We start from the raw sequence: 21235 nt of genomic DNA on the forward strand, positions 1-21235 counted from the left end.
CAATGTTATCGAGACTGTTTAGTCCTGGAAAGACATTTTTTTAAAACAAGCAATTCACATTTCTCCCTGATGTAAGGATTTTCAAACTGCTTTGTTCTTTTAGTAAAACTGAGTTTTGAATAAGAAGCTCAGATTTGAGTCCTGCTGTACCATCATTTGCTGATTTTCTTCACTTTAAGGAAACTTTTAAAAAATAAATCTGATTACAAAGTGAAAAATTGTTACTCTTTTCTAAAAATAACAAAAAGAAAGCCACTTTTACAAATATTTATTGCCAAGCACATTATAGTAGTGAGTTTTGCTCAGCTGACACACACACGCATGCAAACACACACACACACCACAGTTTTCTTTGAAACTCCTAAAGTGAGCGTGACCAAACATTCTCTTCATTATACGACAAACTTCACCAGGGGGCGCTGACGAGTCTTACAAGTGCTTCCTGATAGCGCTGCGTCCAGGTCAAAGTTCACTTCCTATATGCAAACCATTCAACCTGTTTTTGTGAGTAGGACCTGGCTGCAGACATCAGCTGGTGTGTCGAGAACAAGATGGCGTGTCATTACTTTTACCGGAAAATCGACGAGCGAAAGACCTCGGCAGGAAGTTGGTCTTTTTTTGGCGGCCGCTACGTTGTTTTTGTTTCAACCATACTCGGCGGGTTTCAGTTGAGGAAAGGTAAGGGTAAGGATGATAGATAAAGAAAGAAGGATAAGGATGAAATTAACTAATTGTTGCAATCGTTCTTAGTTCTTAAATGTAGGCACTGTAGCTTTTAAAGCTTTACCAGAGAATTACTGCAAAGGCACCGTGTTTCTTAGCTAATTGTATCAATATTAACACGCAGTCTTAAAACGAATGCAGGGAGATCACAAGCTAGCTAACACAAAAGATACATAAATAAAGCTATCAGCAATTGTAGCTTAGCTTTAACTTAGCTATTTGATTTTTCTGGTCTCCCTGTTTGTTAAAACAGTTAAAGTAATAATATTAACTTTATATATAATTTAGATATGATATAAAGACCACGATTTCTAATACTGACTTGACTGAAACGTTATTAATGCCCTTTTTTAATTAAAAAGCGTAGATTTTCAGAGATTTGTAAGTGGTTTCAATCACTAGTTTTCATACGAGGCTAAAGTTAGCTTCCGATTCGGGAAATGGCTAAAGGGCTAATACACCCAATTTTTCTCCTCTGACCATTTTTATTCTGCTCTAGCTCAAAACCTACAATACATACACTCTTCAAACCTATTTTAGATTATTCTGGGCTTGTAGGAATGCATAAAACATAGTTTGTGATTTGTGAAACCTTCCTCTGGTTTGTGAAACTTCAAAAAAGACAGATTTATCAATTTATTTTTCAGCATCTGGCCCACACTGGAACTGGTCCTGTGCACCCAGAAATAAAATGTATTTTCTGGACAAGCTTAGCTTTCAATATCTCTAAATATTTTTCAGTTATTGTGTGTGGTGTGCTGGGTCATTCTACTGTGGTTGCACAAATCAGGTGTCCTGCAACAGGTACAATAACTTTGAAATAGTAGCCGCTTCTCTAATTAATGCCGCCCTCCTTCTGATTCTGTTTCAGAATAATCCTATCCTTATAAAAAATAGATATTTTTGTCGACTGACTGCTTTCATCGGGTTTGGTTTATATTAATATTACCGGATTTAAGCACATTTAGCTGCAAATCATTCAGGAGTTGCAGGCCTTAAATATAGATCTAAAATGAATATCGGACTTCTTCAAGTGACACTGACAAAACTCCTTACATGTGCTTGTATTCTTCATTTGCTAATAAGATGTATTTTTATCTAAATTACAGGACAATCGAGGCTTTGAAAAATGGAACCCAGGCAGTGATTTCAGATGGGGAAATCAAGGTAATGTTTAATTATAATAAATTAAGACTCTAAAATTGGACATAGGATAATGTAATCCCTTGTTTTCTGTGGTAATGTTGCTTATTTTTAACTCTTGTCTCTACTCAGACTCTGTATAAGGATCTCTGCAGCGGTAGAGTGAAGTCTGGCCTCATGTATCTGGCACAATCCAGGTGTCTCGCTTAAATTAAAGCAAAGACTAAAGCCACTGATGTTCCACTTTGCTGATGCACAGGTAAATGTATACTGACTTACAATAAGCTGCATCACATTTATTTATGTGGATGCATGGTCAGTGGGCCACCTGGGTCCGTTGTCTAATGCTGAGAGGAACGTTTTGTTCATTATTATGTTAATGTGTTTTATACGTTGACGAGCTGACAGAGCGGATTGGTTCATGCTCAGGAATAGATAAACTAATAAAGAAGAGAGAGTTCCAGTTTCTGGACTTGGTGTTTGATGTCCTTGTTCCAGAGGTACAACGCAGTCTTCAGCAGTTGTTGGTATAAAAGTTACTTTTCGACATTTGACAGTGTATGAAGTAATCCTTAACAGAGTTTGGTGGCAGGAGAATCTCGTCTCTGCTTTTTGCGGATGATGTGGTCCTCCTAGCTTCACCCAGCTCTGACCTTCAGCTCTTGCTGGATAGGTTCACGGCCGAGTGTGAAGCAGCTGGGATGAGGGTCAGCACCTCCAAATCCATGGTTCTCGACCGGAAAAGGGTGGCTTGCCAACTCCGGGTCGGGGGAGAGGTCCTACCTCAAGTGGAGGAGTTTAAGTATCTCGGGGTCTTGTTCACGAGTGAGGGTAGGAGGGATCGGGAGATCGACAGGCGGATTGGTTCAGCTTCTGCAGTGATGCGGACGCTGAACCAATCTGTCGTGGTGAAGAGGGAGCTGAGCCAGAAAGCCAGGCTCTCGATTTACCGGTCGATCTACGTCCCAATCCTCACCTATGGTCATGAGCTTTGGGTAATGACCGAAAGAACGAGATTGCGGATACAAGCGGCCGAAATGAGTTTCCTCCGTAGGGTGGCCGGGCTCAGCCTTAGAGATAGGGTGAGGAGCTCGGACATTCGGGAGGGACTCGGAGTAGAACCGCTGCTCCTCTGGATCGAAAGGAGCCAGTTGAGGTGGTTTGGGCATCTGGTCAGGATGCCTCCTGGACGCCTCCCCAGGGAGGTGTTTTGGGCATGTCCTGCCGGCAGGAGGCCCCCGGGTCGACCCAGGACACGTTGGAGAGGTTACATCTCCAATCTGGTCCGGGAACGCCTTGGGGTCCTGCCGGAGGAGCTGGTGGAGGTGGCCGGGGAGAGGACGGTCTAGAGCTCCCTAGTTGGGATGCTGCCCCCACGACCTGGACCCGGACAAGCGGAGGAAGACGACGACGTTGAAGTAATCCTGCATGTTTTTCAGGTAACAATAAAAGTGTTGGAAAAATGGGAGGGGATGAATCGATATGCAGCTGAGAAAGCCATGCTTCAGCAAATTCATTTGTACCCAAAATAAAATGGTTGTGAAATCAAGTGTTTCTTTGGTTTTATTGTCTTTCACTCAAAATAAATACCAACTAGCTAAATAGTTATCAGCTGTAGTAGTTAAATTCTGTTGCAATGAGCTGCTGTGATACACAGTAGGACAGTGTTATGGATATTTAATAACTAATTTTTGTTGCTGGTGAGAGAGGAGTGTTGCTGAAATGTTTTTCACTGCTTCTGGGAGTTCTGTACTTTAGCAATTGGTGTAGGTCAAAAGTTCATCTTGGGCTTAACAATAAAACTGAATATTTAGCCAGTACTATTTTGTTTGCACATTTTGAAAAGTCTTAGTTTAACGTGTTCTCATTTTATCCATATGTTTTTTAATTCACTTTACAGCCTTTTATTGTGTGTGTGTATATATACATATATGTGTGTGTGTGTGTATATATATATATGTATACGTATGTATGTATGTGCTACTGTCATAAAAAATTCCCTGTCTGAAGAACAAAGGGATTTAATATTCAATTTTCATGCAACGCAGGTAACGTTACTTAAGTTTGCCGGTCCAGATCTGAAGAGAAAAAAAAAATCCGAAATAAAAAGCTTTATCCGGTAAGTTTTGTTTTTTAAAAAACTACTTCCAGTGAAAGTAATGACTTCTGGTTAAGGTAATGACCCACTGTGTAATTTTTCTCTTAAATGTGTACAAATCGAAGAGAAAAACGACACGGTATGGTTTTGACAAATCCAAACTACTTTTGTGCTTTGTCAATAAAGCGTATTCAAGAAAAAAAAACTACTTCCGGCAAAGGTAATGACCCGAAAAAAAACTACTTCCGGCAAAGGTAATGACTTCCGGTGAAGGTAATGACACTTGTTTTTCCGGATACGTCATTTCCTGTCACGGCAAGGACGCCAGCTGATGTCTGCAGCCAGATGCTCTTGGTTTTTGTGAGTAGGACCTGGCTGCAGACATCAGCTGGTGTGTCGAGAACAAGATGGCGTGTCATTACTTTTACCGGAAAATCGACGAGCGAAAGACCTCGGCAGGAAGTTGGTCTTTTTTTGGCGGCCGCTACGTTGTTTTTGTTTCAACCATACTCGGCGGGTTTCAGTTGAGGAAAGGTAAGGGTAAGGATGATAGATAAAGAAAGAAGGATAAGGATGAAATTAACTAATTGTTGCAATCGTTCTTAGTTCTTAAATGTAGGCACTGTAGCTTTTAAAGCTTTACCAGAGAATTACTGCAAAGGCACCGTGTTTCTTAGCTAATTGTATCAATATTAACACGCAGTCTTAAAACGAATGCAGGGAGATCACAAGCTAGCTAACACAAAAGATACATAAATAAAGCTATCAGCAATTGTAGCTTAGCTTTAACTTAGCTATTTGATTTTTCTGGTCTCCCTGTTTGTTAAAACAGTTAAAGTAATAATATTAACTTTATATATAATTTAGATATGATATAAAGACCACGATTTCTAATACTGACTTGACTGAAACGTTATTAATGCCCTTTTTTAATTAAAAAGCGTAGATTTTCAGAGATTTGTAAGTGGTTTCAATCACTAGTTTTCATACGAGGCTAAAGTTAGCTTCCGATTCGGGAAATGGCTAAAGGGCTAATACACCCAATTTTTCTCCTCTGACCATTTTTATTCTGCTCTAGCTCAAAACCTACAATACATACACTCTTCAAACCTATTTTAGATTATTCTGGGCTTGTAGGAATGCATAAAACATAGTTTGTGATTTGTGAAACCTTCCTCTGGTTTGTGAAACTTCAAAAAAGACAGATTTATCAATTTATTTTTCAGCATCTGGCCCACACTGGAACTGGTCCTGTGCACCCAGAAATAAAATGTATTTTCTGGACAAGCTTAGCTTTCAATATCTCTAAATATTTTTCAGTTATTGTGTGTGGTGTGCTGGGTCATTCTACTGTGGTTGCACAAATCAGGTGTCCTGCAACAGGTACAATAACTTTGAAATAGTAGCCGCTTCTCTAATTAATGCCGCCCTCCTTCTGATTCTGTTTCAGAATAATCCTATCCTTATAAAAAATAGATATTTTTGTCGACTGACTGCTTTCATCGGGTTTGGTTTATATTAATATTACCGGATTTAAGCACATTTAGCTGCAAATCATTCAGGAGTTGCAGGCCTTAAATATAGATCTAAAATGAATATCGGACTTCTTCAAGTGACACTGACAAAACTCCTTACATGTGCTTGTATTCTTCATTTGCTAATAAGATGTATTTTTATCTAAATTACAGGACAATCGAGGCTTTGAAAAATGGAACCCAGGCAGTGATTTCAGATGGGGAAATCAAGGTAATGTTTAATTATAATAAATTAAGACTCTAAAATTGGACATAGGATAATGTAATCCCTTGTTTTCTGTGGTAATGTTGCTTATTTTTAACTCTTGTCTCTACTCAGACTCTGTATAAGGATCTCTGCAGCGGTAGAGTGAAGTCTGGCCTCATGTATCTGGCACAATCCAGGTGTCTCGCTTAAATTAAAGCAAAGACTAAAGCCACTGATGTTCCACTTTGCTGATGCACAGGTAAATGTATACTGACTTACAATAAGCTGCATCACATTTATTTATGTGGATGCATGGTCAGTGGGCCACCTGGGTCCGTTGTCTAATGCTGAGAGGAACGTTTTGTTCATTATTATGTTAATGTGTTTTATACGTTGACGAGCTGACAGAGCGGATTGGTTCATGCTCAGGAATAGATAAACTAATAAAGAAGAGAGAGTTCCAGTTTCTGGACTTGGTGTTTGATGTCCTTGTTCCAGAGGTACAACGCAGTCTTCAGCAGTTGTTGGTATAAAAGTTACTTTTCGACATTTGACAGTGTATGAAGTAATCCTTAACAGAGTTTGGTGGCAGGAGAATCTCGTCTCTGCTTTTTGCGGATGATGTGGTCCTCCTAGCTTCACCCAGCTCTGACCTTCAGCTCTTGCTGGATAGGTTCACGGCCGAGTGTGAAGCAGCTGGGATGAGGGTCAGCACCTCCAAATCCATGGTTCTCGACCGGAAAAGGGTGGCTTGCCAACTCCGGGTCGGGGGAGAGGTCCTACCTCAAGTGGAGGAGTTTAAGTATCTCGGGGTCTTGTTCACGAGTGAGGGTAGGAGGGATCGGGAGATCGACAGGCGGATTGGTTCAGCTTCTGCAGTGATGCGGACGCTGAACCAATCTGTCGTGGTGAAGAGGGAGCTGAGCCAGAAAGCCAGGCTCTCGATTTACCGGTCGATCTACGTCCCAATCCTCACCTATGGTCATGAGCTTTGGGTAATGACCGAAAGAACGAGATTGCGGATACAAGCGGCCGAAATGAGTTTCCTCCGTAGGGTGGCCGGGCTCAGCCTTAGAGATAGGGTGAGGAGCTCGGACATTCGGGAGGGACTCGGAGTAGAACCGCTGCTCCTCTGGATCGAAAGGAGCCAGTTGAGGTGGTTTGGGCATCTGGTCAGGATGCCTCCTGGACGCCTCCCCAGGGAGGTGTTTTGGGCATGTCCTGCCGGCAGGAGGCCCCCGGGTCGACCCAGGACACGTTGGAGAGGTTACATCTCCAATCTGGTCCGGGAACGCCTTGGGGTCCTGCCGGAGGAGCTGGTGGAGGTGGCCGGGGAGAGGACGGTCTAGAGCTCCCTAGTTGGGATGCTGCCCCCACGACCTGGACCCGGACAAGCGGAGGAAGACGACGACGTTGAAGTAATCCTGCATGTTTTTCAGGTAACAATAAAAGTGTTGGAAAAATGGGAGGGGATGAATCGATATGCAGCTGAGAAAGCCATGCTTCAGCAAATTCATTTGTACCCAAAATAAAATGGTTGTGAAATCAAGTGTTTCTTTGGTTTTATTGTCTTTCACTCAAAATAAATACCAACTAGCTAAATAGTTATCAGCTGTAGTAGTTAAATTCTGTTGCAATGAGCTGCTGTGATACACAGTAGGACAGTGTTATGGATATTTAATAACTAATTTTTGTTGCTGGTGAGAGAGGAGTGTTGCTGAAATGTTTTTCACTGCTTCTGGGAGTTCTGTACTTTAGCAATTGGTGTAGGTCAAAAGTTCATCTTGGGCTTAACAATAAAACTGAATATTTAGCCAGTACTATTTTGTTTGCACATTTTGAAAAGTCTTAGTTTAACGTGTTCTCATTTTATCCATATGTTTTTTAATTCACTTTACAGCCTTTTATTGTGTGTGTGTATATATACATATATGTGTGTGTGTGTGTATATATATATATGTATACGTATGTATGTATGTGCTACTGTCATAAAAAATTCCCTGTCTGAAGAACAAAGGGATTTAATATTCAATTTTCATGCAACGCAGGTAACGTTACTTAAGTTTGCCGGTCCAGATCTGAAGAGAAAAAAAAAATCCGAAATAAAAAGCTTTATCCGGTAAGTTTTGTTTTTTAAAAAACTACTTCCAGTGAAAGTAATGACTTCTGGTTAAGGTAATGACCCACTGTGTAATTTTTCTCTTAAATGTGTACAAATCGAAGAGAAAAACGACACGGTATGGTTTTGACAAATCCAAACTACTTTTGTGCTTTGTCAATAAAGCGTATTCAAGAAAAAAAAACTACTTCCGGCAAAGGTAATGACCCGAAAAAAAACTACTTCCGGCAAAGGTAATGACTTCCGGTGAAGGTAATGACACTTGTTTTTCCGGATACGTCATTTCCTGTCACGGCAAGGACGCCAGCTGATGTCTGCAGCCAGATGCTCTTGGTTTTTGTGAGTAGGACCTGGCTGCAGACATCAGCTGGTGTGTCGAGAACAAGATGGCGTGTCATTACTTTTACCGGAAAATCGACGAGCGAAAGACCTCGGCAGGAAGTTGGTCTTTTTTTGGCGGCCGCTACGTTGTTTTTGTTTCAACCATACTCGGCGGGTTTCAGTTGAGGAAAGGTAAGGGTAAGGATGATAGATAAAGAAAGAAGGATAAGGATGAAATTAACTAATTGTTGCAATCGTTCTTAGTTCTTAAATGTAGGCACTGTAGCTTTTAAAGCTTTACCAGAGAATTACTGCAAAGGCACCGTGTTTCTTAGCTAATTGTATCAATATTAACACGCAGTCTTAAAACGAATGCAGGGAGATCACAAGCTAGCTAACACAAAAGATACATAAATAAAGCTATCAGCAATTGTAGCTTAGCTTTAACTTAGCTATTTGATTTTTCTGGTCTCCCTGTTTGTTAAAACAGTTAAAGTAATAATATTAACTTTATATATAATTTAGATATGATATAAAGACCACGATTTCTAATACTGACTTGACTGAAACGTTATTAATGCCCTTTTTTAATTAAAAAGCGTAGATTTTCAGAGATTTGTAAGTGGTTTCAATCACTAGTTTTCATACGAGGCTAAAGTTAGCTTCCGATTCGGGAAATGGCTAAAGGGCTAATACACCCAATTTTTCTCCTCTGACCATTTTTATTCTGCTCTAGCTCAAAACCTACAATACATACACTCTTCAAACCTATTTTAGATTATTCTGGGCTTGTAGGAATGCATAAAACATAGTTTGTGATTTGTGAAACCTTCCTCTGGTTTGTGAAACTTCAAAAAAGACAGATTTATCAATTTATTTTTCAGCATCTGGCCCACACTGGAACTGGTCCTGTGCACCCAGAAATAAAATGTATTTTCTGGACAAGCTTAGCTTTCAATATCTCTAAATATTTTTCAGTTATTGTGTGTGGTGTGCTGGGTCATTCTACTGTGGTTGCACAAATCAGGTGTCCTGCAACAGGTACAATAACTTTGAAATAGTAGCCGCTTCTCTAATTAATGCCGCCCTCCTTCTGATTCTGTTTCAGAATAATCCTATCCTTATAAAAAATAGATATTTTTGTCGACTGACTGCTTTCATCGGGTTTGGTTTATATTAATATTACCGGATTTAAGCACATTTAGCTGCAAATCATTCAGGAGTTGCAGGCCTTAAATATAGATCTAAAATGAATATCGGACTTCTTCAAGTGACACTGACAAAACTCCTTACATGTGCTTGTATTCTTCATTTGCTAATAAGATGTATTTTTATCTAAATTACAGGACAATCGAGGCTTTGAAAAATGGAACCCAGGCAGTGATTTCAGATGGGGAAATCAAGGTAATGTTTAATTATAATAAATTAAGACTCTAAAATTGGACATAGGATAATGTAATCCCTTGTTTTCTGTGGTAATGTTGCTTATTTTTAACTCTTGTCTCTACTCAGACTCTGTATAAGGATCTCTGCAGCGGTAGAGTGAAGTCTGGCCTCATGTATCTGGCACAATCCAGGTGTCTCGCTTAAATTAAAGCAAAGACTAAAGCCACTGATGTTCCACTTTGCTGATGCACAGGTAAATGTATACTGACTTACAATAAGCTGCATCACATTTATTTATGTGGATGCATGGTCAGTGGGCCACCTGGGTCCGTTGTCTAATGCTGAGAGGAACGTTTTGTTCATTATTATGTTAATGTGTTTTATACGTTGACGAGCTGACAGAGCGGATTGGTTCATGCTCAGGAATAGATAAACTAATAAAGAAGAGAGAGTTCCAGTTTCTGGACTTGGTGTTTGATGTCCTTGTTCCAGAGGTACAACGCAGTCTTCAGCAGTTGTTGGTATAAAAGTTACTTTTCGACATTTGACAGTGTATGAAGTAATCCTTAACAGAGTTTGGTGGCAGGAGAATCTCGTCTCTGCTTTTTGCGGATGATGTGGTCCTCCTAGCTTCACCCAGCTCTGACCTTCAGCTCTTGCTGGATAGGTTCACGGCCGAGTGTGAAGCAGCTGGGATGAGGGTCAGCACCTCCAAATCCATGGTTCTCGACCGGAAAAGGGTGGCTTGCCAACTCCGGGTCGGGGGAGAGGTCCTACCTCAAGTGGAGGAGTTTAAGTATCTCGGGGTCTTGTTCACGAGTGAGGGTAGGAGGGATCGGGAGATCGACAGGCGGATTGGTTCAGCTTCTGCAGTGATGCGGACGCTGAACCAATCTGTCGTGGTGAAGAGGGAGCTGAGCCAGAAAGCCAGGCTCTCGATTTACCGGTCGATCTACGTCCCAATCCTCACCTATGGTCATGAGCTTTGGGTAATGACCGAAAGAACGAGATTGCGGATACAAGCGGCCGAAATGAGTTTCCTCCGTAGGGTGGCCGGGCTCAGCCTTAGAGATAGGGTGAGGAGCTCGGACATTCGGGAGGGACTCGGAGTAGAACCGCTGCTCCTCTGGATCGAAAGGAGCCAGTTGAGGTGGTTTGGGCATCTGGTCAGGATGCCTCCTGGACGCCTCCCCAGGGAGGTGTTTTGGGCATGTCCTGCCGGCAGGAGGCCCCCGGGTCGACCCAGGACACGTTGGAGAGGTTACATCTCCAATCTGGTCCGGGAACGCCTTGGGGTCCTGCCGGAGGAGCTGGTGGAGGTGGCCGGGGAGAGGACGGTCTAGAGCTCCCTAGTTGGGATGCTGCCCCCACGACCTGGACCCGGACAAGCGGAGGAAGACGACGACGTTGAAGTAATCCTGCATGTTTTTCAGGTAACAATAAAAGTGTTGGAAAAATGGGAGGGGATGAATCGATATGCAGCTGAGAAAGCCATGCTTCAGCAAATTCATTTGTACCCAAAATAAAATGGTTGTGAAATCAAGTGTTTCTTTGGTTTTATTGTCTTTCACTCAAAATAAATACCAACTAGCTAAATAGTTATCAGCTGTAGTAGTTAAATTCTGTTGCAATGAGCTGCTGTGATACACAGTAGGACAGTGTTATGGATATTTAATAACTAATTTTTGTTGCTGGTGAGAGAGGAGTGTTGCTGAAATGTTTTTCACTGCTTCTGGGAGTTCTGTACTTTAGCAATTGGTGTAGGTCAAAAGTTCATCTTGGGCTTAACAATAAAACTGAATATTTAGCCAGTACTATTTTGTTTGCACATTTTGAAAAGTCTTAGTTTAACGTGTTCTCATTTTATCCATATGTTTTTTAATTCACTTTACAGCCTTTTATTGTGTGTGTGTATATATACATATATGTGTGTGTGTGTGTATATATATATATGTATACGTATGTATGTATGTGCTACTGTCATAAAAAATTCCCTGTCTGAAGAACAAAGGGATTTAATATTCAATTTTCATGCAACGCAGGTAACGTTACTTAAGTTTGCCGGTCCAGATCTGAAGAGAAAAAAAAAATCCGAAATAAAAAGCTTTATCCGGTAAGTTTTGTTTTTTAAAAAACTACTTCCAGTGAAAGTAATGACTTCTGGTTAAGGTAATGACCCACTGTGTAATTTTTCTCTTAAATGTGTACAAATCGAAGAGAAAAACGACACGGTATGGTTTTGACAAATCCAAACTACTTTTGTGCTTTGTCAATAAAGCGTATTCAAGAAAAAAAAACTACTTCCGGCAAAGGTAATGACCCGAAAAAAAACTACTTCCGGCAAAGGTAATGACTTCCGGTGAAGGTAATGACACTTGTTTTTCCGGATACGTCATTTCCTGTCACGGCAAGGACGCCAGCTGATGTCTGCAGCCAGATGCTCTTGGTTTTTGTGCACGAGATAATGGCTGTGTCTCAATTCAGGGTCTGCATCCTACCTCGGCCGGATTCGTCGGCCGGTTACGTCACAGCGCCGCGACTCGGCCTGTCCCAATTCGAAGACTCCTTCAAATGCGGTCGACGAATGCGGCCTTCTTTTCGCCTGAATGAAGGATGGGTCGGGTGTATCCTTCAATAGGTAGCATTTCCCAAGATGCCTTGCGGGCCGGCCGGCAGAAAAACTTAAAAACAATGGCGGACAGTGAAGCGGGAGCTGTCGGAGAGGATTGCGCATATACATGTAAGTATAAACTTGAAAACTGTCAGTTTAAGGACTTTTTGTGATACATGAACGTTATTTTAGTTAGAAATGTTACAGTAAAAGTGCTTGTATTGCGGTCTCGGCTCGTATGTTCGGCCGCGCTCGGTGTCGTACTTCTCCCGCTACGTTTCCCCCTGATTTTAATAGAAGTTTGTATTTTAGGAACAAAAGAGAAAACCAGGGAATTTATTAAGCTTAGGACGGAGATGGACCACATGATCACCGGAGCAAAGTATTCGGCGGCTGTGGCATGGAGGTACAATAACATCTCATATTTTAAAAACTCGTTTGAGTTTTTTTTTCTGCGAAAACATGAAAGGAATAACCCGTTGTCCTCTTTTCTCTTCCTGTTTCTTTTCTTACATGTTTGTTAAGACTATTCTGGAGAAAATGGGCATCCAGGGGAAGGTGCCAGCGATGAGCTTCTGGAGCTGATCTGGGAGGACATGAGGCTGCAGAGCAGCAGAGAGCACAGGAGAGAAGGAAGAACTTTGACAGCTTTTTACTTTGCTAGAAAAAAATGGTCAAGGAAGATTAAACATGTACATGTAAAAGAAATATCTAAATAAAATCAGTTCTGCATTAAACTCTTGAATTTTATTTTTGTTTACAAATGAGAATTGTTTACTAGAAGGTATCCGCTGGGTCTTGAAAAGTCTTAAAAGGTGATAAATCGGGTTTGGTCAAATTAAGACCCTTAGAAAGTATTAAAAACTATTATCACATCTTTGCTCAGGCTCAGCTAGTCTAAAGTATTTTCTCTGAATTAGCTCTCCAACAGTCAAGGAAATGATTAACCCCCAGAGACCCACGGTTGTAATATTACAACATCAGATTTAAGTCTACAAGAATAAACCTTCCCCATTTTTTTTTTCTTTTTAAAACCACATTTACATTGCTAATAGGTCCTATTGTTCAGTTCTGCAACACTATTGGCTGTTAAAATGTGTAAATAGGCCCGTTTATCTGGCCTCCTAGAACATGTGAAAGGTTAAAAAAATATTTTGCAGTTGTTTTCTAAATTTGGGTTTCTGGGGGTTAAAAAGCTAAATAAAACGTCGAGCTCCATCGTTTAAAGTTCCTTCTCCCTTCTGCCCAGCGGTTCCACGGTTGCTAGGCGACGGAACGTTCGCCGAGGGAGTTCATGAAGGCTAGGCCTGTCCAAATTCACAGCCGTTAACATCCGGTCTACCCGGCCGACGGAGGACGCAGCCCACGTCGGCCGGGTGGGCTGGGTCCTTCGAAGGATGCAGACCCTGAATTGAGACACAGCCAAAGAGTTTATAATAGTGATTAATATGAGACAGGCTGCATGCTTAAAGCTCTGTTTGCACTTGAGTAAATGTTAATAAAAATAGCTTTTAAAGCCCGTAAATTGTCTGGTGTTTAAATTTAAAAATTACTAATATATTAGGGTTGTCACGGTGTGAAAGTTTAACCTCACGGTTATTGTGACCAAAATTATCACGGTTTTCGGTATTATCTCGGTATTTTTTTAAACGTGTTACATTTTCAGACAATTAAATAAATCCTGTATGTCAGGAAAATATTGTCCTCAGTTTGTGTCTAAATTTTGCCTAAAATGTGTTATTTTGTAATTATGTTGTTTATTTGTTTACATTTTTCCCCTTTAGTCTTTAAAATACCAATATTTGCCCATAACTTCTTATTTTATGTCTGTTTGATGTCATCATTAAAAAATATTAGATCAGATGATACTCAGTACTCAAGTAGCCTTCTAATCAGATACTTTTTGTAACGGTATGAAATGACCGTTTCCCACCAAAAGTCATTTCCCCCTCTCCTCTGACACAGAACTAGTCTGCATGAGATATGGCCTCGAGGTCTCATGCATTCGTTATAAACTGCTCACCGCATCACACCATTCTCCGTCTCATTCACCCTAGTTACACCACACATTTAGTGTTAAAGTTAGTCTAGTTTCATTTGTTTAGTAATAAATTTTTAAACTTTTAAACTTGACTCTCTCTCTTCTGTTGTCTCTGAGTGAATATGAAGTTGTTATCTAATCCCTGCAATAAAAAGTTCCAATCTTCTGGTTAAAATAACCCAACAGATCCATAAGGTTGATTTCATATTTTCTATGGAATCCTACGTCTTATGGCTTATTAAATAACATGTAATTTAAATCATTAAATGTTTTACCCTTACTTGAGTAATGAACCCTATATCAGGAAAATATTGTCCTTGGTTTGTGTTCCAGTGAGATTTGCAGATGTGGGAAAATGTCATCAGGCAGTAATCATTGTTAAATTCATAATTATTCTCGGAGAGAGACCAACTCTTATCCGCCCCTGGGAGCCCCGTAATGCATAGCGTCATTTCAACATGGGGGTGTCCGCGACACGGTTTATATGCAGGTAGCGGCGCTGCGGCTGCTTCATATAGCAACTCGTTGCATTCTCCCTCAACCCAAATCCTCGGATCACGCAGTTTAGCTAAAACGCTAACGTTAGCTTGCCTTGCGTTGACTGTAGAGTTGTGGGTGATGTTCACGCAGATGTGTCATGAGATTTGAAGCGTTGCTGCCTTTCACAGACACTTTTTCTGCACGTGCTGCAAACAGGATAGCCGTCTTCTATAAACTGTCCCTTGGCATTCTTCAAATATCCAAAATATGCCCGTACTTCCCACTTTGTCTTCTTTGAGGGATAATAAATGTCCTCCTGAGCGCTGCCGTCTCCTCCTTTGGCCATTATTTCAGCTTTAGCTTCAAGAAAGTTTTGGTTGTAAACAACAAAATGCGCATGTGCCGCCGGCAACTTCAGCAGAGGATACGGTATGGCGCGTTATGGGGGCCAAAATTAAGACTACTGCCCAGCAGCAGGAGGCTATATAAATTCCGAAGCAAACTACTGATCTGATTGATGATAAGCTGGCGCCGGTAACTGAGAGGCTGGTGCTGCTTACTGAGGAATAGCACCTTTACCGGTGTTACTACTAGATACGCTAGGGACTAGCAGCCCTCGGCTGGTCATTGACCGGTTCACACACTCCCTCTGCTGTCTATTAGCATGGATAGGCTAACGTTAGCCTGGACGGGCTGGTGTTAGCATTGGAGAGGCTAGCCATTAGCGTGAATAGGCTGGCCACTAGCTGGATTTCCTACCCCCTTGACGGACCTTAAGCATGGATAGACTGGCATTAGCATAGGAGAGGCTAGCCATTAGCATGTCTCAGAGAGTCACTAGTCAGCTAGTGGCCAGCCTAGGCCACTAATGGCTAGCCTCTCCAATGCTATTGTCAGCCTATCCATGCTAATGGTCCGTCAAGGGGGTAGGAAATCCAGCTAGTGGCCAGCCTATTCACGCTAATGGCTAGCCTCTCCAATGCTAACACCAGCCCGTCCAGGCTAACGCTAGCCTATCCATGCTAATAGACAGCAGAGGGAGTGTGTGAACCTGTCAATGACCAGCCGAGGGCTGCTAGTCCCTAGCGTATCTAGTAGTAACGCCGGTAAAGGTGCTATTTCTCAGTAAGCAGCGCCAGCCTCTCAGTTACGGGCGCCAGCTTATCATTAATCAGGTTGGTAGTTTGCTTCAGAATTTATATAACTTCCTGCTGCTGGGCAGTAGTCTTAATTTTGGCCCCCATACCGCACCATAGATACGGTGGCTGGTAAGGGTCACCGCGCCTACACCGCAGCCACAGTAAACCCACTGAGACAATATAGTTTTTTTAAAAACAAGACGGTTATTATTATTGTCAACTTTTTTACCGGGGTTTACCACTACACCAGTTACCGTGACAACCCTAAAATAAATATAATAAAATATCTACCAGTTTATATAGAGTAGTGCTGTGCATTCTGGCTTATTTTAAACATGGATAGCAGGATAGAAGGATAGCAGCATAGCAAAGATGTTAAAACAAAAGTGATGCAGTCAGAGGAACAAGGCAAAGTGCCAAAACGTTTAAGCCCTTAAAGTAATGCCCTTCAGTGCTTTTTTACATTGTCATAATAAAATAAAGTACTTTGTGTGGTTAGGCCAGTCCAACCATGGAGGCACTGAGGTCCCACAGCCTCTTGGCAGCGGCATCGTCCCGAGCCTGCGGCGCTGGTGTTTTAGGAGCACAGTCGCTGTTTGGAGGAAGAAACACCAATAAAATAATTTATAATAATAATAAAACGACTGTTTTTATTCCATCATTTTCTCAGTCTGTTGAACTTGCCTGTAGTAGAGGCCGCTCTGGTTGGACAGGCTCTCGTCCACAGCACAGTAGATGGTGGTTTGGGCTCCCTCCCGGGGACTTTTGATAATCCACATGAACAGCGAGAATAAGATCCTCTTCCACAAAGCTAAGCTGGAGAACAAATGGCGTCCTAACTCTGTGCGGATGACTCCAGGATGAAGACTGTACACCGTCACACCAGTGCCTAACAAGAGAGGACCGACAAATCCAACGTCTGTCACGATGTCTACCGCTCGGATAAAGGTCTTATTAAATGTGTTTTTATAAACCGTCACATGACAAAAGACGGACATGCACTGGTGAATACCTTGCAGTCTTGCGGCCAATTCTCTAGCAAAGAGAACATTTGCCAACTTGCTTTGGCGGTAGCTCCTTTCTGGTCTGTAGTCTTTATCAAGGTTAATGTCATCAAAGTGTATACGACCTGCAGGAGGTTCAACAGTAAAATATTAGTTAAACAGCTACAGTTTGCAGTTGGAACCACCAGTACTTCAAAAATACATTATATTTCACCTCTCTCATGTGCAAGGCTTGAGACAACGACAATACGACTTGGAGCTGACTTCTTCAGCTGGTCAAGGAGACAGTTGGTGAGGAGAAAATGTCCCAAGTGGTTGACCCCAAACTGCATTTCAAAACCTTCTTCAGTCTTCCACTTAGGACACATCATAATGCCTAAATAAAACAACAGAGACACACGTATTTGCAAAAATTGCCTGTAAATATTTGATTCATCACTCCAAAGGGTGCATCTGGTGGTCCTGCAGAAGAGAAATCTCCACAGACCTGCATTATTAATCAGGATTTCCAAGCGGTCCTCATTCTGCTGAATATCTTTGGCCAGGTCTCGCACCGACTGCAGGGAGGCCAGGTCCAGTTTCTTCACAACAACGTTGCCATTTCCACTCTTCTGACGGATTTCATCAGCTGCAATGTGAGCTCTGGTCATGTCTCTGCAGGCCAAGATTACTCTGGCCCCTGAGGGAAGGAAGAAGGGAAGCACTTTGTTTATGATTATGCATAAGGTGTGCTACTATCTAATTGAATCGCCATCTTTTATTTTCACAAAAGAGGAGTGGAGGACAGCCTCACCCCTCTGAGCCATGTCCAAGGCTGTCTCCTTCCCAATGCCGGTGTTAGCTCCGGTAATCAGGACTGTTTTTCCTTCCAGCCTGGCCTTGCTCCGGCACGATGCCCCGGCCATCCATTGGCGCAAGCCTACCAAACCAAGCCCTGTAAAAACAAACCAACTTTAATGAGCTGTTTTCTTCCATTTACTTGATTTTAAACTATTTTCTGAGTCTGCTAACGCTGCATTAAAGGCTGCCCTGCAACACGTCTTTGTAGAAAAAGTACAATTAAATAAGATCAGAATGTCCACTCCAGACGTTTTAACTTGACTGTTAATAGTCACGATAATTATAGAATAACACTTTTCTGAATACACCACTCCTAGTGAGCGTACTGCTTCGTGGAAAAATGCTGCATTTAGATCATGCATAAATATCTGCAGCTATTTGCAGCAGCAATAATAACAGAGTCATGACTGAACACACAGACTAATTACCAGACTCTGGACCTCTCTCCCCCTGAGCCTGAGATCAGTGGACTCAGTGGTCTCCTTTAAAAAGCAGCTGAAGACTCACTTGTTCAAACTGGCTTTTGTATGACCTTCTTCAACCACTCTCTCTTTATTCTGCTCTCCCCACCTATTCCACCTTCCTCAGGATCCACTGATTTCCCTCTTCTATTCACTCTCTCTCTTTCTTGACATTTTTTTTATCACAATTGCCTATTTTTGCTCATTTTGAATATATTTTTAAACGTTTTTTAAATGCTTTTTTTATATTTTTACATGTTTTGCTTTTGTGAAGCGCATCGTGATTTTTATCTTGAGGTGCTATAGAAATTATACTTTCTTCTTCTTCTACCAGTAACACAAGTTTCAACAGACCACTCTTGTTTAGAGTAAAGGTTAACATCTATTTTAGTGTTCATTTTCAGTAGCAGCCCCCTCACCATTAAAATATAAAAGCCTAAAAAACAAACCGATGTTTAAATGAGTTTACCTGTTACAAAGGCAGCTGTGAAGACAACTGAATGGGTCTTTACAAAGTCCTTCAAAGCCTCTGCGTAGTTTTGCATGTTTTATAGCTGCTAGCTAAACACCAACGAATTGATATTATAAACTTTACTTAAAAAATAACAGTTGAAGTTGCCTTAGTTTAAAAAAAAATAATTTATGTAAAAATCATGGAAACGGGCGTTTAATACGTTAGAACTTTTCTTCAACTTGTTTCGAAACGTTAACCCTTATCCGGAAGTGAAGGACCTGGTTTCCGGGTATTTCAAAATAATAATTTCCCCTTGGAGATTTTTGTTGCAAAAGAAACCTAAAATAGACTTCTGTACTTTGTTAAATATTTTATTTGCTTCTACATAAAATGCCGACATTCGAGTTATTAAATGGCGACATGAAATCTCCTTTTTATCTAATCATTGTTTAATTTAAATCAGTTTTAATAAAAAAACGTTTTATTTTTTAAATTTTTTATGCTTTTAAATTTTACGCTTATTTAAAATGTGAATATAAACGCGCGTTTTCCGTATCTGAAGAGAGACTGGAACAGCAAACTTTCTACCACAGGCCTTATTTTGAAAATTAAACAAGAAGTTCAAACTTTGTCGTCTCGTGGTTTTAATTAATATTATTTTAGATTATTTGCCAGTAAAATAGTTTTGTATTTTTGGGAAATATTTAACTAATTTTCATTTTCTATCTAAGCAGGAAAAAATAGAGTAAACAAACAAAGCCTCTCCCGGAAGTTCTTTTTGCTCGCGCCACGTCAGAGCTACATCTGTTATCCAGAAAGAAACAGAACGGAGTTTTTGAGTTTACCGGTTTAAAAGTACGTTCATCATGCTTTACCTGAGCTTAAGCTGCTTCCTGCTGAATGCATTAGTTGTTCTTGGAACTGAACTCACATTTGAGCTTGCTGACAAAGAAAAACAGTGTTTCTTCGAGGAGCTGGAGAAAAACGTGAAGTTTGACATAGACTTCCAGGTTTGTCCTCTTTCAGCTTCTTGTTTGTTCGTTTTTTTTAGTCTATTTGTGAGATGCCTCTAAAATATTTTGTAACTGTTTTGCAACGTTTATTCTTGGAAAGAAAAACTTAAAAGAAAATTGAAAAGCTCATAATTTTTAATTATCTAGATCCTGCAGGTAATTGTTTAAATAACTAACAACTGTAGTCAGATCAGTTGACTATTACTAGGTTCATAACATGTTAAGTGTATCAATAAGCCATTTTTTTTGTTTAAGCCATTGTTTTTATGCTTAGGTGATTGCAGGAGGTAACTATGATGTGGACTGCTTTGTCACTGATCCCCAAAACAACGTTCTGTATAATGAAAGGAAGAAGCAGTATGACAGCTTCTCTCACACCACAGTCATGAAAGGAGTCTACAAAGTCTGCTTCAGCAATGAATTTTCCACTTTCACTCATAAGACCGTTTACTTGGACTTCCGCCACGGAGAAGAGAAGCCTCTCCTGGAATCCATGGGTGCGAGCACCGCCCTAACTCAGGTAAGTCTGAGCTCACCTGCAGAAGAGACTCTAGTCTAAAACAGGCTTTGCAGCAATAATAATCATCATCATAATAATAAGCAATAGGGTTCATTACAGGAGCAGCAACAACTTTACTTTTGTAGAACTACTTCAGGAATGAGACGGTTTAAATGAAATCCACTGGGTGGAGACAAAGTTGACGGTCTTATGGAGCAATTATTAAAAAATGTTTGCTAATCTTTCAGAATCCCTTCACATACCCCCCAAAATGCAAGCAACATTCCCCAAACTCAGGTTTAGATTTGCATATTTTAAAAGTTGACAGTTTTCATAAAAACCAAATGTCAGAACACAGGATAAACCACAAAACTGGCTTTCAGGTGGAAATTATTTGTAGTTTTTTTTCCTACCACTTCTTCCCTTTATTGTGTTCTGCTTTCAGCTGGAGTCATCCTGCGTTGCCATTCATGAAGTCCTGAAGGTGGTGGCCGAGTCGCAGACGTGGTACAGGCTGAGGGAAGCCCAGGATCGCACAAAAGCAGAGCACCTCCTTGAGCGTGTGACCCTCTGGTCCATGGGAGAGACCGCCTTATTATTTACAATTGGCATCGGTCAGGTGGTTCTGCTCAAGAGCTTCTTCAGTGACAAGAAAGGATCTGTGGTAGCCACCACTTAGTGAGAACACAGTCAGTAGGAAAATGGTTTGTTAAGCACACAGTGTTGGCTCCTGGTTGATCATTCAGTGTCCAGAAAACTTGAATAGCTTTTAAGTATTTTTATCAACCTTAAGATGAAATACTATCACTCACGTATGTTTATAAGAGTTACTGCCTCTCAAGCTTTCATTTATGATCCGTGACTGAGCTAAAACTTCTCTCCACATCCCAGACTGCCTTAAAGTGGAACCAGTATGAGTTTTTGTTTTGACAAGTTCAGCGGAGATTGTGGCACATGCATAAAAAGCAAAAAGGCATCGTTTCTGAATTAGTTTGAATGTTTTTTTATGTCTTTCCTTAATTTGTGTTCAGAGTTGTTACAGGCTGTCAGAGCTGTGTCTTTTATGTCCCCGTTTGTTTTATTTAAATGTTTGCTTTTACTGTTTGATTTGATCCATAGATTGTATTCATTTAACAAGGATAAAACAGAAAGTGACCAGTTTATGCAGCAGATTGTCTATT

At 40.9% G+C, this 21235-nt stretch overlaps 2 protein-coding genes across 3 annotated transcripts; one reads left to right on the forward strand and one right to left on the reverse strand.

Moving 5' to 3' along the window:
• Window positions 1-252: 252 nt before the first annotated feature.
• Window positions 253-18832, reverse strand: LOC139061622 (retinol dehydrogenase 13-like). 2 transcript variants are annotated; one of them, XM_070555091.1, is made up of 8 exons: window positions 18558-18817; window positions 17581-17721; window positions 17275-17466; window positions 17002-17163; window positions 16796-16912; window positions 16468-16672; window positions 16270-16375; window positions 253-13529 (listed from the first exon to the last, which is right to left on the reverse strand). In XM_070555091.1, exons 1-7 carry the CDS (start codon window positions 18631-18633, stop codon window positions 16279-16281), a joined length of 990 nt encoding a protein of 329 aa, XP_070411192.1. In that variant the 5' UTR covers window positions 18634-18817; the 3' UTR covers window positions 253-13529; window positions 16270-16278. The 2 variants fall into 2 exon arrangements, with proteins under 2 accessions (XP_070411192.1, XP_070411191.1); XM_070555090.1 differs by lacking the exon at window positions 253-13529 and having other exon boundaries at window positions 16193-16375; window positions 18558-18832.
• A 478-nt stretch (window positions 18833-19310) lies between these two features.
• On the forward strand, window positions 19311-21215 carry tmed3 (transmembrane p24 trafficking protein 3). Its single transcript, XM_070555096.1, has 3 exons — window positions 19311-19552; window positions 19830-20075; window positions 20500-21215. The coding sequence occupies exons 1-3, from the start codon at window positions 19409-19411 to the stop codon at window positions 20731-20733; spliced, it is 624 nt and encodes a 207-aa protein (XP_070411197.1). The 5' UTR covers window positions 19311-19408; the 3' UTR covers window positions 20734-21215.
• The last annotated feature ends 20 nt before the right edge of the window (window positions 21216-21235 follow it).

The sequence above is a fragment of the Nothobranchius furzeri genome, chromosome 9 (assembly GCF_043380555.1).
Source record: "Nothobranchius furzeri strain GRZ-AD chromosome 9, NfurGRZ-RIMD1, whole genome shotgun sequence".
NCBI classification, from domain to species: domain Eukaryota; kingdom Metazoa; phylum Chordata; class Actinopteri; order Cyprinodontiformes; family Nothobranchiidae; genus Nothobranchius; species Nothobranchius furzeri.

Coding starts and splice junctions, on each gene's coding strand:
- LOC139061622 (XM_070555091.1), bottom strand. CDS start 18,633: ATGCAAAACTACGCAGAGGCTTTGAAGGACTTTGTAAAGACCCATTCA. Junction 16,913..17,001: donor AAGCCTTGCACATGAGAGAG/GTGAAATATAAT, acceptor AACCTCCTGCAG/GTCGTATACACTTTGATGAC. Junction 16,673..16,795: donor ATTGGCCGCAAGACTGCAAG/GTATTCACCAGT, acceptor CTCTCTTGTTAG/GCACTGGTGTGACGGTGTAC.
- tmed3 (XM_070555096.1), top strand. CDS start 19,409: ATGCTTTACCTGAGCTTAAGCTGCTTCCTGCTGAATGCATTAGTTGTT. Junction 19,553..19,829: donor AGTTTGACATAGACTTCCAG/GTTTGTCCTCTT, acceptor TTTTATGCTTAG/GTGATTGCAGGAGGTAACTA. Junction 20,076..20,499: donor CGAGCACCGCCCTAACTCAG/GTAAGTCTGAGC, acceptor TTCTGCTTTCAG/CTGGAGTCATCCTGCGTTGC.